The sequence below is a fragment of the Oryctolagus cuniculus genome, chromosome 3 (genome assembly GCF_964237555.1).
Source record: "Oryctolagus cuniculus chromosome 3, mOryCun1.1, whole genome shotgun sequence".
Taxonomy (NCBI): domain Eukaryota; kingdom Metazoa; phylum Chordata; class Mammalia; order Lagomorpha; family Leporidae; genus Oryctolagus; species Oryctolagus cuniculus.
Window position 1 is genome coordinate 49,809,492 of NC_091434.1, and position 16,193 is coordinate 49,825,684.

A 16,193-nucleotide genomic window follows, 5' to 3' on the forward strand; every position below is an offset into this window, starting at 1 on the left:
GGGTTTGGGTGGTGTCCAGACAAGAGATAAACTAGGGCTCCCATGTTGGGAAAATGTATTTATAGAACAATCCTAAATTTACTAACTGCAATTTAAACCCATTTCTTTTTGTTTCTGTTTTCAAAGACAACAAATAACTAGTGACCAGTTTTCTGTATCCTTGTTCCTTACATGCACCTAGAAAGATTTAACTATTCAAACTTTCTTTTTCAGATTAGTCTATACGTCATTCTTTTCCTGTAGATGCTACTTACCAGCCATCATTCACTACTCACCAATCACTTTTGTATTTTTCCCTCACCAAGAACACAGTAGAATCTGAGTATCTGCCTCTGAATCACCAATGTGGATTCTCAGGTTGTATATCAAACTGACTGACACTGGAAATGGGACTCTTAACCCACACTAAAATTCGAGAACCACTGGTTTAATGACTTCTACCTCTTTCATCTTTCAGGAATTTGACCAATTATTCTTTTCACCAAAAGGTTTGACAATTTAGCATAGAGGGCATATTATATATTTCTTAACAAATTACATTTATTTTAATCCTTCCCAATATCATTTATCCATACTGAAAAACTGTCTATCTTTTCATTTTCACAACTTATTATTAAAATTACTGAACTAGTGTATTGATAAATCAATTTCAAAAGTTTCTAAATGAAACATACTAAGAAAAACGTGATCCAACAAGATACCTTCTATTTTTTCTTTTACATAGAACTCTTGAACAGCATTTTTTATTATTGTGTAAAATTCTAAAAATGATTTTTAAGGAGGAAATGATGACATATAGCTTCTGTAATCTTTATAGCATTGACTGCTATCATTGCAATAGCAGACTAAATCTTTATGAAAACACAAAGTAGTAGAACTTCGCTTATTTTGTTCTAACTCATTTGAGTAAATGTTCTACTTAGAAACCAAGTTAAAGCTCCTAAATAATTTCTGACATTAGCTGAATTTTACTCCTGATTCATAGTGACTGATTACAACCCTATGACAGTTATGGAAAATTAATTAGTTATAAAGAGCAAGAACTCTAAAATAAAAATGCAGGAGCTGAAAATTGAATTGTCTCTTTTTACACCACATGGAAATATACTAATGCAATTAAAGAACTTAGGATATTAAACTAATATCAAAGAAGCCCTTTATTATTTTTTTGTATATCATATTGTAGCAATGTGAATTACATAAAATACACATAGAGTTAGCTGTGATTGCAAAATTGCCCAGAATAATAACAACTGTCAAGCATGAGATTTTAGAGCTTGAAGTTTAGTCCCTGGTCCTAATTCTTTTGAATCACGTGGGGATTCAGTCAGACTCTCTGCAGGGTATGTCCTGGAAATGTGCATTTACAATGGCAGATCTTTGCTCATTACCCACACTGCTGCTAGCATTCTGGTAAGAGATCCAACTTCTTCGTTGTCTCTGAGATCTAGATCCCCCAGGCTGCTGTTTCATTCTGTCCTAGATAAGAACACGGGGCATTTAACAGCAGTAAAAAACAGGGCAACATTTCAAAGAAGGATGAATTGTATCATTCTCTAAAATGTATCTGAGAGGCAGAGGAGAAAATGAGAGAGAGAGAGAGAGAGAGACCTCCATGTGGTGGTTGCCTCTCCAAATGCCTGAAATGTCTGAGGCTTGGCCAGGGCCAGAGTCTTAAGTCAGAAATACAATCCAGGTCTTCCCGATGAATGTCAGGGATAATGACTTGAGCCATTACTGCTGCCTCCCAGGGTCTGCATTATCAGGAATCTGGAGTCAGGAGCTGGAACTGGGCCTCAAACTCAGGCACTCACGTACGGGACACAGGCGTCTGAACCCTGCTCTGCTGTTATTTTTAAATCATTTGTCTTGGCCGGCGCCGCGGCTCACTAGGCTAATCCTCCGCCTAGCGGCGCCGGCACACCGGGTTCTAGTCCCGGTTGGGGCGCCAGATTCTGTCCCGGTTGCCCCTCTTCCAGGCCAGCTCTCTGCTGTGGCCAGGGAGTGCAGTGGAGGATGGCCCAGGTGCTTGGGCCCTGCACCCCATGGGAGACCAGGAAAAGCACCTGGCTCCTGGCTCCTGCCATCGGATCAGCGCGGTGCGCCAGCCGCAGCACGCCGGCCGCGGCGGCCATTGGAGGGTGAACCAACGGCAAAGGAAGACCTTTCTCTCTGTCTCTCTCTCTCGCACTGTCCACTCTGCCTGTCAAAAAATAAAAAAATAAAAAAACATTTGTCTTAATGCAGAAACTTACAGATGATGATAATAGCAGTTACAACTGTCTTATATCATCTGTTGTAGTGACCCTAGCTACAGCCTCCTCACTTCACTGAATCACACTGATGGGCAAACTTGTTCTCTATTTTCTAATGAAAACATAGAAAGCAAGCATTTGTAACAATCCTGGGGGCTTTGAACAAATGATTCTGTAGATATCTGGTTTGTATTGTGTTTTGTGTTATTTTATTTAATCCATATAGTTCATTAGTTCATCTCCTGGAAAGAGGCACATGAATTTGGGCACAACTTAAAAACAATAGATAATAATCATAGTTAGTGGATCCTATCTGGCTTTTACCAGAAGGAAACTATTACATGATGTTGTGTAGTGTAGGGGCCGTGCTGTGATATATCAAGTAAAGCCACTGCCTGCGACAACGGCATCCCATATGAGTCCCACCTCTCCACTTTCGACCCAGCTCCCTTCTAATTCACCTGGGAAAGCAGCAGCAGATGGCTCAAGTCCTTGGGCCCTTGCACACACTTGGGAGACCCAGAAGAAGCTCCTGGCTCCTGGCTTCTGCCTGGCCCAGCTGTTGTGGCCACTGGGGAGTGAACCAGCAAATGGAAAATTGATCTCTCTCTCTCTCTCTCTCTCTGCCTCTTCCCCTCTTTCGCTGTAACTCTTTCAAATAAGTAAATCTTAAAAAAAAAGATTAAGTGTATTGTTTTTGAAACTATGTGCAGGGGACTTTGGAAGACTTTAACTGGGGAAAGCTAACTATCAGGCTTAAATTTTGGTGGTGGAGTACAAGCACAAGCTAATGCTTTACCAATAATTCCTGAACACCAAAGAAAGATTATTGGGGAAAGAACACACCAGCAGTAGGGTGAAATGGGTGGGTCCTTGGTTCTAAACACTGGTAGTTTTCTACTAGCTGCCCATTGCTGCATAGCAAATTACTCTAAATCTTAGCAGATGGCAATAATCATTTATTGTCTCAGTCTTTTGAGGGTTAGGAACCCAGGAGTAGCCACTCAGCTTTCCTTTAATCTGCATTTGTATGGCATATCTTTCCCCCATTCCTTTATTTTTAAGCTGTCTGTCTATATCTTTATATTTAAGGGTTTTTTAAATAGCATGCAAATAAGCAAACTTTATTGGTAAAATCTGAGTGTCTGCCTTTTTTTTTTTTTTTTAATTTGACAGATAGAGTTAGACAGTGAGAGAGAGAGAGAGAGAGAAAGGTCTTCCTTCCGTTGGTTTACCCCCGAAACCACCACCACGGCCGGAGCTACGTCAATCTGAAGCCAGGAGCCGAGTGCAGGCACCCAAGCACTTGGGCCATCCTCAACTGCCCAAGTTGAGGCACAGCAGAGAGCTGGACTGGAAGAGGAGCAACTGGGACTAGAACCCGGTGCCCATAAGGGATACTGGCGCTGCAGTCAGAGGATTAACCAAGTGAGCCAGGGTGCCGGCCCCGAGTGTCTGCCTTTTAAAAGTAGGGTATTGATGGGGCTGGTGCTGTGGCGTAGCAGGTAAAGCTACTGCCTGCGGTGCCAGCATCCCACATGGGTGCCGGTTCAAGTCCCGGCTGCTCTACTTCTGATCCAGCTCTGTGCTGTGGCCTGGGAGAGCGGTAGAAGATGGCTCAAGTCCTTGGGCCCCTGCACCCATGTGGAAGAAGCTCCTGGCTCCTGGATTTGGATCGGCACAGCTCTGGCCGTTGCAGCCAGATGGGGAGTGAGCCAGTGGATGGAAGGCCTCTCTCTCTCTCTCTCTCTCTCTCTCTCTCTCCTCCTCCTCCTCCTCCTCTCTGTGTAACTCTTTCAAAAAATGAATATTTTTTAAAAAGTAGAGTATTGAGGCCATTTATATTTAATGTAATTATTAGTATAGTAAGATTTAAATCTACCATCTTTCTAATTTTTCTATTTGTTAACTTATTCTTTATTTTTCCTGTATTCTTTTTATATTATTATATTATGCCATTTTATTGCCACCATTAGTTTATTACTTGTACCTCTTTTTACAAGATGTTAGTGTTGAGGCCGGCATTGTGACATAGTGGGCTAAGCCTCTGCCTGCGGCACCAGCATCCCATATGGGCACTGGTTCGAGTCCCGGCTGCTCCTCTTTAGATCTGGCTCTCTGCTTATGGTCTGGGAAAGCAGTTTTTTTAGCTAAAAAATTTTTAACAGACATAAAAAGCGTAGGTATTTATGGGGTACTATGTGATGTTTCAGTACATATGTACATTGTGTCACATCCAATCTGAGTAAATACAGCTGTCTCCTCAAACATTTGACATTTCTTTATGGTAAAACATCCAAAATCCTATCTTCTAGTTTTTTCTTAATAGAGAAATATAAATTACAGTTAACATTATAGAACCTACTATGGAATGGATCCCCAAACTTCCTATTCCTAGCTAGCTGTTACTTAGAACCGATTAATCAGCCTTTCCTCATCCCTTCTACCTGCCTTAACGTCCCAGCCCCTGGTAATCACCATTGTATTTTTTTTTTTTTGACAGGCAGAGTGGACAGTGAGAGAGAGAGACAGAGAGAAAGGTCTTCCTTTGCTGTTGGTTCACCCTCCAATGGCCACCGCGGCTGGTGCACTGCGGCCGGCACACCACGCTGATCCGAAGACAGGAGCCAGGTGCTTCTCCTGGTCTCCCACGGGGTGCAGGGCCCAAGCACTTGGGCCATCCTCCACTGCACTCCCGGGCCACAGCAGAGAGCTGGCCTGGAAGAGGGGCAACCGGGACAGAATCTGGTGCCCTGACCGGGACTAGAACCTGGTGTGCCGGCGCCGCTAGGCGGCGGATTAGCCTACTGAGCCGCAGCACCGGCACCATTGTATTTTTAACTTCTATTAGATCACATTTTTTTTCAGACTCCACATTTGAGTGAAATCATGTGATATCTGCCTTTCTGTGCCTGGCTTATTTCACTAAACATAATGGCGTCCAGTTCCATCCATGTTGTGAATGACAAGATTTTGTCATTTCTTTTATGGCAGAACAGTGTTCCATTGTGTGCATGTAACACAGTTTCATTATCCATTTACCAGCAGAAAGACACTTATGTTCCTATCCCTTCATGGCTATTGTGAAAAGTGCTGCAATAAGCAAGGGATGCAGATGTCTCTTTGACAGAGTGATTTCATTTCATTTCCCTTGGATACATACCCTGTAGTGGGGTTACTGGATCATTGGATGGTTCTATTTTTAGTTTTTTGAGGACCCTCAATACTGTTTAATGATGTGACTGTATTAATTTACATTTCTACAAACAGTGTGCAAGGGTTCTGTCATTGTGTTGAAGCAGGTCAGGCTACCTCCTGCAAAGCCAGCATTCCACACCTGTCCGTGTCCCAGCTGCTCCACTTCTGATCCAGTTCCCTGCTAATTATGTGGGAAAAGCAGCAGAAGATGACCCAAGTGCTTGGGCCCCTGCTATCCATGTGGAATACCTGGAAGAAGCTCCTGGATCCTGGCTTCAGCCTGGCCCAACCCCAGCAGTTGCAGCCATCTAGGAAATGAACCAGTGGATAGAAGATTTTCTCTCTCTCTCTCTCACTCTATCCCTGTCTCTCTGTAACTCTTTCAAGTACATAAATAAGTCCTTAAAAATTGTTAGCTCTGTAATATATTTTAAATATATTTGTTCATTTTGCTCAAGATTTCTCTGCTATTTGGGATAGTTTGCGGTTCCATACAAATTTTAGTAATGCTTTTTGTATTTCTGTGAAAAATACCATTGGCATTTTGATAGGGATTGATAGGGATTGAATTGAATGTGTAAGTCACTTTGGGTAATATATACATTTTAATGATATTGATTCTTCCAGTATCTAAACATGGGATATCTTTCCATTTCTTTGTGTCCTCTTCAATTTCATTTATCACCAATTTATAGTTTTCATTAAGTGATCTTTTTTCTCTTAGTTAAACTTAATCCTAGGTGGATTTTGGGGGGGGGGGGTAACTATTGGAAATGGAGTTGGTTTCTTGATTTCTTTTTTTTATTATAAACACTTTTATTTAGTAAATATAATTTTCCAAAGTACAGTTTATGGATTACAATGGCTTTTCCCCCCCATAACTTCACTCCCACCCGCACCCCTCCCATCTCCTGCTCCCTCTCCATTCCATTCACATCAACATTCATTTTCAATTATCTTTATATACAGAAGATCAATTTAGTATATATTAAGTAAAGATTTCAACAACTTGCACCACACAGAACATAAAGTGTAAAATACTGTTTGAGTACTAGTTATAGCATTAATTCACATTGGACAACACATTAAGGACAGATCTCACATGAGGAGTAAGTGCACAGTGACTCCTGTTGTTGACTTAACAATTTGACACTCTTGTTTATGGTGTCAGAAATCTCCCTAGGCTCTAGTCATGAGTTTCCAAGGCTATGGAAGCCTCTTGAGTTCGCTGACTTCGATCTTATTTAGACAAGGTCATAGTCAAAGTGGAAGTTCTCTCCTCCCTTCAGAGAAAAGTACCTCCTTTGATGGCCCCTTCATTCTACTGGGATCTCAATCGCAGAGATCTTTCATTTAGGTGTTTTTGTTTGTTTGTTTGTTTGTTTGTTTGTTTTTTGACAGAATGTCTTGGCTTTCCATGCCTAAAATACTCATGGGCTCTTCAGCCAGATCCGAATGCCTTAAGGGCTAATTCTGAGGCCAGAGTGCTGTTTAGGACATCTGCCATTCTATGAGTCTGCTGTGTATCCCACTTCCCATGTTGGATCATTCTCTCCCTTTTTTATTCTATCAGTATTCACAGACACTAGTCTTGTTTGTGTGATCCCTTTGACTCTTAGACCTATCAGTGTGATCAACTGTGAACTGAAATTGATCACTTGGACTAGTGAGATGGCATTGGTACATGCAATCTTGAAGGGATTGTATTGGAATCCCCTGGCACATTTCTAACTCCACCATTTATGGCAAGTTTGATTGAGCATGTCCCAAATTCTACATTTCCTCCCTCTCTTATTCCCACTCTTATATTTAACAGGGATAACTTTTCAGTTAAATTTCAACATCTAAGAATAATTGTGTGTTAATTACAGAGTTCAACTAATAGTATTAACTAGAACAAAAATTACTAAAAGGGATAAAGTATTAAATTGCACATCAACAGTCAGGACAAGGGCTGATCAAGTCACTGTTTCTTTTTCAGATAATTCACTATGGATTTACAACAGTTCTACTGGTTTTTGCACATTGACATTGTATCCTGCAACTTTGCTGAATGTATTAGTTCTAAGAGCTTTCTGGTGTTTGGAGCTTTTGGGGTTTGTTTATTGAAGATAGTGTCATTTGAAAACATGACAATTTGACATCCTCCTTTCCAATTTGGATGCCCTCTATTTCCTTCTCTTGCTTAATTGCTCTGGCAGCGACTCTTGTCACTGTACTGAATAAAAGTAGTGAAAGTGGGCATCCTTGTCTTACTCTAGATCTTAATGAGAAAGGCTTCAGGTTTACCCCATTCAATGTAATGTTAGTTGTTGGTTTTTTATATATGGGCTTTATTGTGCTGATACGTGTTTCTTCTAAACCTATTTTGTTCAGAGTTTTTGTCATGAATAGATGTTGGATTTTATCAAAATGACTGCTACTTCTATTAAGATGATCTTAGGATTTTTATCATTCATTGTGTTGATATGGTGTATGTTTATTGATTTGCTTATTTTGAACCATTGTTGAATCCTTGAAATGAATTCTTCCTACTTGATCATGGTGAATAATCTTTAAAGGTTGCTGTTGGACTCTGTTTTTGAGTATTTTGGTGAGAATTTCTGTATCTCTGTTCATCAAGGATATGGATCTGTAGTTTTGTTGTTGTTGTTGTTGTGTATTTTTGCTGGCCTCATAGGATGAATTTGAAAAATTTCCTCCTCTTCTATTTTCTGAAATAATTTAAGAAAGATTGCTTTTAATTCTTCTTCAAATGTTTGGTAGAATTCAGCAGTGAAGCCATCTGGTCCTAGTCTTAGCTTTGCTGGGAGATTTTAAATACTGATTCAATCTTGCTACTTGTTATTGGTCTCTAGGTATTCTGTTCCTTTGTGATTCAAATTTGCCAAGGTGGATGTGTCCAGAAATTTGTTCATTTCTTTTAGGTTATCATATTATTCTAGTAATTTATAATAATCATTTGTATTTAATTTCATCTCTGTTTTTATGGATTTGAATCTTTTCTTTTTCTTCTTAGTCCAGCTAAGAGTTTGTCAATTTTGTTCATTTATTCAAAAAACTAGTTCTTCTTTTTACTGATTTTCTTAAAGTCTCAATGTCATTTATTTGTGCCCTGAGTTTTATTATTTCTTTCCCTTCACTAATTTTGGATTTTATATGTTCTTGTTTTTCCAGATCCTGAGGTGCAGAAATGAGTTGTTAGTGTTTTTTTTTCTTCTATCTTTTTAAAAAGATTTTTATGGTTTTGTGATTGTGGGGAGCAACTGGGAGCAACTCGGACTAGACTAAGTTACTGGAATTAAGACTTATTCTATGCATCTGCTCTCCCACAATATGGCGCTGGGAGAGGAGGAAACAGCTTCTATACAGCTGCCTCCAGTTCAACCAATAAACAGCAGGACCTGCTCCTGATTGGAGGAGAGCAGCATACTCGGCGTGTGGGCAGCCGAGTTGGGATTGGCGGAAGAGGACTATAAAGGAGGAGAGAGACAACATGCACCAGGAACATCTATCTGAAGGAACACCTGTGCAGCCCCCGAGAGAGCCGGCCGGCGGTGTGCCGCTCCCCCGCAGAAGTGGGGAAAGTGGCTAGGGGGAACCGCCCTTCCACGGAGGTGGAAGGACGGTAGCCAACCCGGGAAGAACCAGCAGCAAACCCGGGGAGGGCCGAGCAGACAGAAGAACAGCGCAGGGTCCTGTGTCGTTCCTCCATGAAGACGGGGAGCGACAGTGATGTTGGTATTGATTACTGTAAACTTCCCTTTTGATACTGTTTTTGCTGTATCCCATTGGTTTTGGTATGTTGTTCCCATTTTCATTCATTTTATTTTATTATTTATTTATTTTTTAGAAAACTTTTATTTAATAAATATAAATTTCAAAAGTACAACTTTCGGATTATGGCAGTGTTTCCCCCCATAACCACCCTCTCACTCGGAAACTATCCCATCTCCTACTCCCTCTCCCATCCTATTCTTCATTAAGATTCATTTTTAATTATCTTTACATACAGAAGATAACTTAGTATGTACTAAGATTTCAAAAGTTTGCACCCACACAGACACACAAAGGATAAAGTACTGTCTGAAGACTAGTTTTACTGTTAATTCTCATAGTACAACACATTAAAGACAGAGATCCTACATGGGAAGTAAGTGCACAGAGACTCCTGTTGTTGATTTAACAATTGACACTTTTCTTTACATTTTCATTCATTTTAAGAAATTTTTTTTATTTCCTTCTTAATTTCTTCCTTGATCCATTGCTTGTTCAGGGGTAAATTGTTTAATTTCATTATATTTATGTTGTTTCCAAAGTTTTTCTTTTTATTGAATTCTAGCTATATTGCATTGGAAAAACATATTTGATACAGTTTTAATTTTTGGAGACTTCTTTTGTGGCCTACCATATGATCTATCCTGGAGAATGTGTGATTGAGAAAAATGTATATTCTGTGCTATTGAAAAGGAAGTGTATTCTGCAGCTGTTGGGTGGAATGTTCTGTACATGTCTATGAGGTCCAGCTGATCTAGAATGTAATTTTTTAAAGAAAGATTTTATTTAATGAATACAAACTTCATAGGTACAGCTTCAGGAATACAGTGGTTCTTCCCCCCATACCCACCTTCCCACAACCATTGCCGTCCCACCTCCTACTCCCTCTCCCATCCCATTCTTCATTAAGATTCATTTTTAATTAACTTTATTTATTTATTTATTTACTTACTTGACAGGTAGAGTTAGACAGTGAGAGAGAGAGACAGAGAGAAAGGTCTTCCTTCCGTTGGTTCACCCCCCAAATGGCCGCCACATCCAGTGCTGTGCCGATCCAAAACCAGGAGCCAGGTGCCTCCTCCTGGTCTCCCATGCAGGTGCAGGGGCCCAAGCACTTGGACCATCCTCCACTGGCCTCCCGGGCCACAGCAGAGAGCTGGACTGGAAGAGGAGCAACTGGGAGTAGAACCCAGTGCCCATATGGGATTCCAGTACCGCAGGCAGAGGATTAGCCAACTGAGCCACGGCGCTAGCCCTAATTAACTTTATATACAGAAGATCAACTATATACTAAGTAAAGATTTCAACAAAATAAATTTTTTTACCACTGTGTAGTATTCCATAGAGTACATATCCCACAATTTTTTATCTAGTCTTCCGTTGACAAACATGTAGGTTGACTCTGTATCTAAGCTCTTGTGAACTGGCTGTAATAAACATGGAGGTGCAGATAACTCTTTTACTTGATGATTTCATTTTCCTTCGGCAAATTCTGAAGAGTGGGATGGCTTGGTCATATAGTAGGATTATATTCAGATTTCTGAGGTATCTCGATACTGTCTTCCACAGCAGCTTTACCAGTTTATATTCCAACCAACAGTGGATTAAGGTACCTTTTTTTCTACATCCTCACCAGCATTTATTGCCTTTTGATTTCTGTATGAAAGCCATTCTAATAAGGGTGAGATGAAACATCATTGTGGTTTTGATTCGCATTTCCCTGACAGCTAGTGATCCTGAACATTTTTTCATGTGTCTGTTGGCCATTTGGATTTCCTCTTTTGAAAGATGTCTGTTTAAGTCCTTCACCATTTTTTTCACTGGTTGTTTTGTTGTTTTGGGGTTTTTTGATCACGTTATATATTCTGGTTATTAATCCTTTATCAGTTGCAGGTTTTACAAATAATTTCTCCCATTCTGTTGGTTGCTTCTTCACTTTCCTGTTTCTTTTGCAGTATAGAAGCTTCTCAGTGTGAAGTAATCACATTTGAGAATTTTGATTTTGATTGCTTGTGCTTTTGGGGTCTTGTCCAAGAAGTCTTTGCCTATCCTAATGTCTTGCAGGGTTTCTCCAATGTTCTCAAATGATTTGATAGTGTTGGGTCACAGACGTAGGTCTTTAATCCATTTTGAGTGGATTTTTTTGTAAGGTGTAAGATAGGAGTCTTGCTTCATATTTCTGCATGTGGAAACCCAGTTTTCCTAGCACCATTTGCTGAAGAGACTGTCCTTGCCCCAAGGACTGATTTTAGCTCCTTTGTCAAATAAAAGTTGGTTGTAGATGGTTGATTTGTGGCATTTTGATTCTGTTCCATTGGTCTACCTATCTGCTTTTGTACCAAAACCAGGCTGTTTCGATTGTAACTGCCTGTAGTAAGTCTTGAAATCTGGCATTCAGGTGCATGCAGCTTTATTTTTGTTGCATAAAGTTGTTTTAGCTATTTAGTGTTTCCATATGAATTTCAACATCATTTTTTCTATATCTGAGAAGAATATCCTTTGGTATTTTGATTGCTAATGCATTTAATCTGTAAACTGCTTTTGGGAGTATGGACATTTTGATGATATAGATTCTTCCAATCCATGAACATGGAAGATTTTTCCATCTTTTGGTGTCTTCTTCTATTTCATTCTTTAATGTTTTCATAATTCTCATCATAGAGATATTTGACATCCTTGGTTAAATTTATTCCAAGGTATTTGATTTTTTTTGTAGCTATTGTGAATGGGATTACTCTTAGAAGTTCTTTCTCAGCCATGACAGTTTCTGTGTATACGAAGGCTGTTGATTTTTGTATATTGATTTTATATCCTGCAAGTTTACCAGATTCTTCTATGTGTTCCAGTAGTCTCTTAGTGGAGTCTGTTGGATTCCCTATACATACAATCATGTCATCTGTAAACATGGATAGTTTGACTTCCTCCTTCCCAATTTGTATCCCTTTGATTTCTTTTTCTTGCCTAATGGCTCTGGTTAAATCTTCCAAGACTATATTGAATAGCAATGGTGAGAGCAGGTATCCTTGTTTGGTTCCAGATTTCAGTGGGAATGCTTCCAACTTTTCTTCATTCAATAGGACACTGGCCATGGGTTTCTCATTGAGTTGCCTTGATTGTTTTAGGGATGTTCCTTCTATACCCAATTTGCTTAGAGTTTTCATCATGAATGGGTGTTCTATTTTATCTAATGTTTTCTCTGCATCCATTGAGATAATCATATGGTTTTTGTTCTTCAGTTCATTAATGTGAAGTACCACATTGATTTGCAAATGTTGAACCATCCCTGCATACCAACAATAAATCCCACTTGGTCCAGGTGAATGATCATTCTGATGTGTTGTTGGATTTGAATGGCTAGAATTTTGAGGATTTTTGTGTCTATGCTCATCAGGGAAATTGGTCTGTAGTTCTCTTTTTCAGTTGCATCGTTTTCAGGTTTAGGAATTTAGGTGATACTGAGTTCATAGAATTTGGGAGGAATCCCTCCCTTTCAATTGTTTTGAATAGCTTGGGAAGAATTGGAGTTAGTTCTTCTTTAAATTTCTGGTAGAATTCAGCAATGAAGCCATCTAGTCCTGGGCTTTTATTTATTGTGAGGGCCTTTATTAATGATTCAATTTTGGCTTGGTTATGGGTCTGTATAGGTTTTCTATGTCTTCATGGCTCAATTTAGGTAGGTTGTATTGTCCAGGAATCTATCCATTTATTTTTATTTTTTTAAAGATTTATTTTATTTATTTGAAAGAGTTACAGAGAGAAGTAGAGACAGAGAGAGAGGTTTTCTATCTGCTGGTTCACTCCCCAGATGGCTACAAAGGCTGGAGCTGAGCCGATCTGAAGCCAGGAGCCAGGACTTTCTCTTGCTCTCCCACGTGGGTGCAAAGGCCCAAGGACTTGGGCCATCTTCTACTGCTATTCCGGGCCATAGTAGAGAGCTGGATTGGCAGAGGAGAAGCTGGGACTAGAACCAGCACCCATATGGGATGCTGGCACTTCAGGCCAGGGTTTTAACCTGCTGTGCCACAGTGCCAGCCTCCTCATTTTTTTAAAAGATTTATTTTATATCCATTTCTTCTAGGTTTCCCCACTTGTTTGCATACAGTTCTTTGTAATAATTTCTGATGATTCTTTTTATTTCTATGGTGTCTGCTGTTAAATTTCCTTTTTCATCTCTAATGTTACTGATTTGGGTCTTCTTTCTCCTTTTTTTGGTTAGTTGGGCCAATAGTGTGTCAATTTTGTTTATTTTTTTTTTAAAAAAACAGCTCTTCATTTTGCTTATCAGTTGTATTGTTTTTTGGTTTTTATTTTGTTTATTTCTTCCCAATTTCAATTATTTCTTTTCTCCTACTAGTTTTGGATTTGGATTGCTGTTGCTTTTCTAGATCCTTGAGATGCTTTGATAGCTCATTTATGTGGTGCCTTTCCAATTTCTTGATGTAGGCACCAATTGCTATAAACTTTCTACTTAACACTGCTTTTGCTGTATCCCATAAGTTTTGATTCATTGTATTGTCATCTTCATTTGTTTCTAGAAATTTTTTGACTTCTCTTTTGATTTCTTCTATGACCCACTGTTCATTCAGGAGGATGTTGTTCAGGCTTCATGTGTTTGCATATGTTCTAGAGATCCCTGAGTTGCTGATTTCCACCTTCATTCCATTGTGGTCCAAGGAGATGCATGGTATGATTTGGTATGATTTCGATTTTTTTTAAAATTTGCTGAGTCTTGCTTTGTGGCCTAGCATGTGGTCAGTCCTAGAGAAAGTTCAATGCACTGCTGAGAATGTGTATTCTGCAACTGTAGGATGGAAAGTTCTGTAGAATCTGTTATGTCCATTTGGTCTATAAGTGTCAATTAACTCTGTTGTTTCCTTGGTGATTTTCTATCTGGTTGATATGTCCATTGTTGAAGGTGGGGTATTGAGGTCCCCCATTATTATTGTATTGGAGTCTAAGTCTCTCTTTAGATCCTTAACATTCCTTTAAAACAGTCAAGTGCCCTGTAATTAGGTGCATATACATTTATAATAGTTACATCTTCCTGTAGAATTGATCCCTTAATCATTAATAGTGCCCTTCTTTGTCTCTTTTAACAATTTTTGTGTTAAAGTCTATTTTGTCTGATATTAGCATGGCTATACCAGCTCCTTTTGCTTTCTGTTAGCATGGACTTTTTCCATCATTTCACCTTCAGTCTGGATGCATCTCTGTTGGTGAGATGTGTTTCGTGTAGGCAGCAAATAAATGAGTTTTGTTTTTTAATCCATTTAGCCAGTCTGTGTCTTTTAACTGGAGAGTTGAGGTCATTTACATTCAAATTGACTACTGATAAGTAACGACTTTACCCTGACATTTTTCCATAATTATTCCCATTTTTTACTTCGTACTTCCTTTGTACTTTTATTTGGTGATTTTCTTCCTTTACCTTTTGTAGTAATAACAGTGTTTCTGTGTGCAGCACATCCTTAAGCATCTTTTGCAAGGCTGGATGGGTGGTGACAAATTCTTCCAATTTCTGTTTGTTATGGAAGGTCTTTATTTCACTTTCATTCATAAATGAGAGCTTTGAGGGATACAGTATTCTGGGTTGACATTATTTTCTCTTAAGACTTGTAATATATCTTGCCATTTTCTCCTAGCCTGTAGGATTTTCTGATGAGAAGTCCACTTTGAGTCTAATTGAAAATCCTCTGAAAGTAATCTGGCATTTCTCTTGTGCACATTTTAGAATCCTTTCTTTATGTTTTACTGTGGAGAGTTTGATTACAATGTGCCATGGTGAAGATCTTTTCTGATCATGTTTATTAAGAGTTTTATGTGCTTCCACTATTTGAATGTCCCTTTCTTCCTCCAAACTAGGGAAGTTTTCCATTATTATTTCACTAAAAATGCCTTCTAGTCTTTTATCTCTTTCCACGCCTTCCAGGAATTCCTAGAATCTGTATCTTGCAGATAACCAACAGTGTTTTTTAGTTTTCTGATTTCCTCTTCCTGTTTTTTGTTTGACTCTATAATTTCCTGCAATTTGTTTTCTAAGTTGAATATCCTTTCTTCTGCTTCACCAATTCCATTGTTAATGCTTTCCACTGTGTTTTTTATTCTATTGAATTTTTCATTCCCAATATTTCATTTTGTTCTCTCTTTAAGATCTTAATTTTGTGGGAGAAATTTTCTTTCAGGTCATGTGCAGATTTCAGTAGTTCGTGCTTTTTTCTGATTACTTCTATGTAATCTTAAGATCTATTTTTTGAATTCTATTTCTTGCATTTCCTCAAAATCTTTACCTTCACAATCTGGTATTGAAGTGTTATATTCTTTTGGGGGATCATGTTGTGTTCCTTATTCTTGTTTCTAGAATTGGTGTGTTTATTATTCAGTATTTGTGGAGATGGAGAGATTCATTGGTGTGTTTTTTTTTTTTCCCCCCTCTGGTGGCTTCTATCTTTGGACTATGTCTGTGTGGATTAGTGGAGTTTCTGTCTTCAGGGAATACTTAGAGGCATGCATTGATTGTGGCTATAGAGCTCTGCTCAGTGCTCCAGGGTGAAAGGAGTGTTAAGGTGACCCTCAGTTTGGGTGTGGTAAATCTTTTTTTTTTAATCAGAGTGGAGGTTTTTCTTCTGTTGGCATAGACTCAGTTCATTTCCTCTCCTCAAAGGAGACCAGTGCCTGGGCACTAGTCCCAGTTGGTATAATATTCATCCGTACTTCCACAAGAACTACATAAAGGATCTGTGCAGTCCTCAGTGTAAGCAGATTCCCCAGCACTGTCCCTCACCAGGGAACCAGGGAGCCCTGAGTGTCTGGATCCTCCCACAGTGACTGCCCCAAGTTCCAGCCACATCCTGAGCCTTCCCACACAGTCTCAGTGTTTTAAGAGTCCTAGTTACACGCCTCCCACAGTCGCAAGCACCCAGCCCCCATCAGTTCTCTCCACCAAACTCCGGAGTCTCCACTTGG

General features: G+C 39.3%; 1 protein-coding gene across 1 annotated transcript in view; it reads right to left on the reverse strand.

Moving 5' to 3' along the window:
- LOC127491585 (uncharacterized) overlaps window positions 1-16,193 on the reverse strand; it is a 73,327-nt gene that overhangs the window by 53,142 nt on the left and 3,992 nt on the right. Inside the window, exon 2 of the mRNA XM_070070466.1 lies at window positions 1,392-1,479. Coding sequence (XP_069926567.1) covers window positions 1,392-1,479 — 88 coding nt within the window. The remainder of the gene's footprint in view (window positions 1-1,391; window positions 1,480-16,193) is intronic.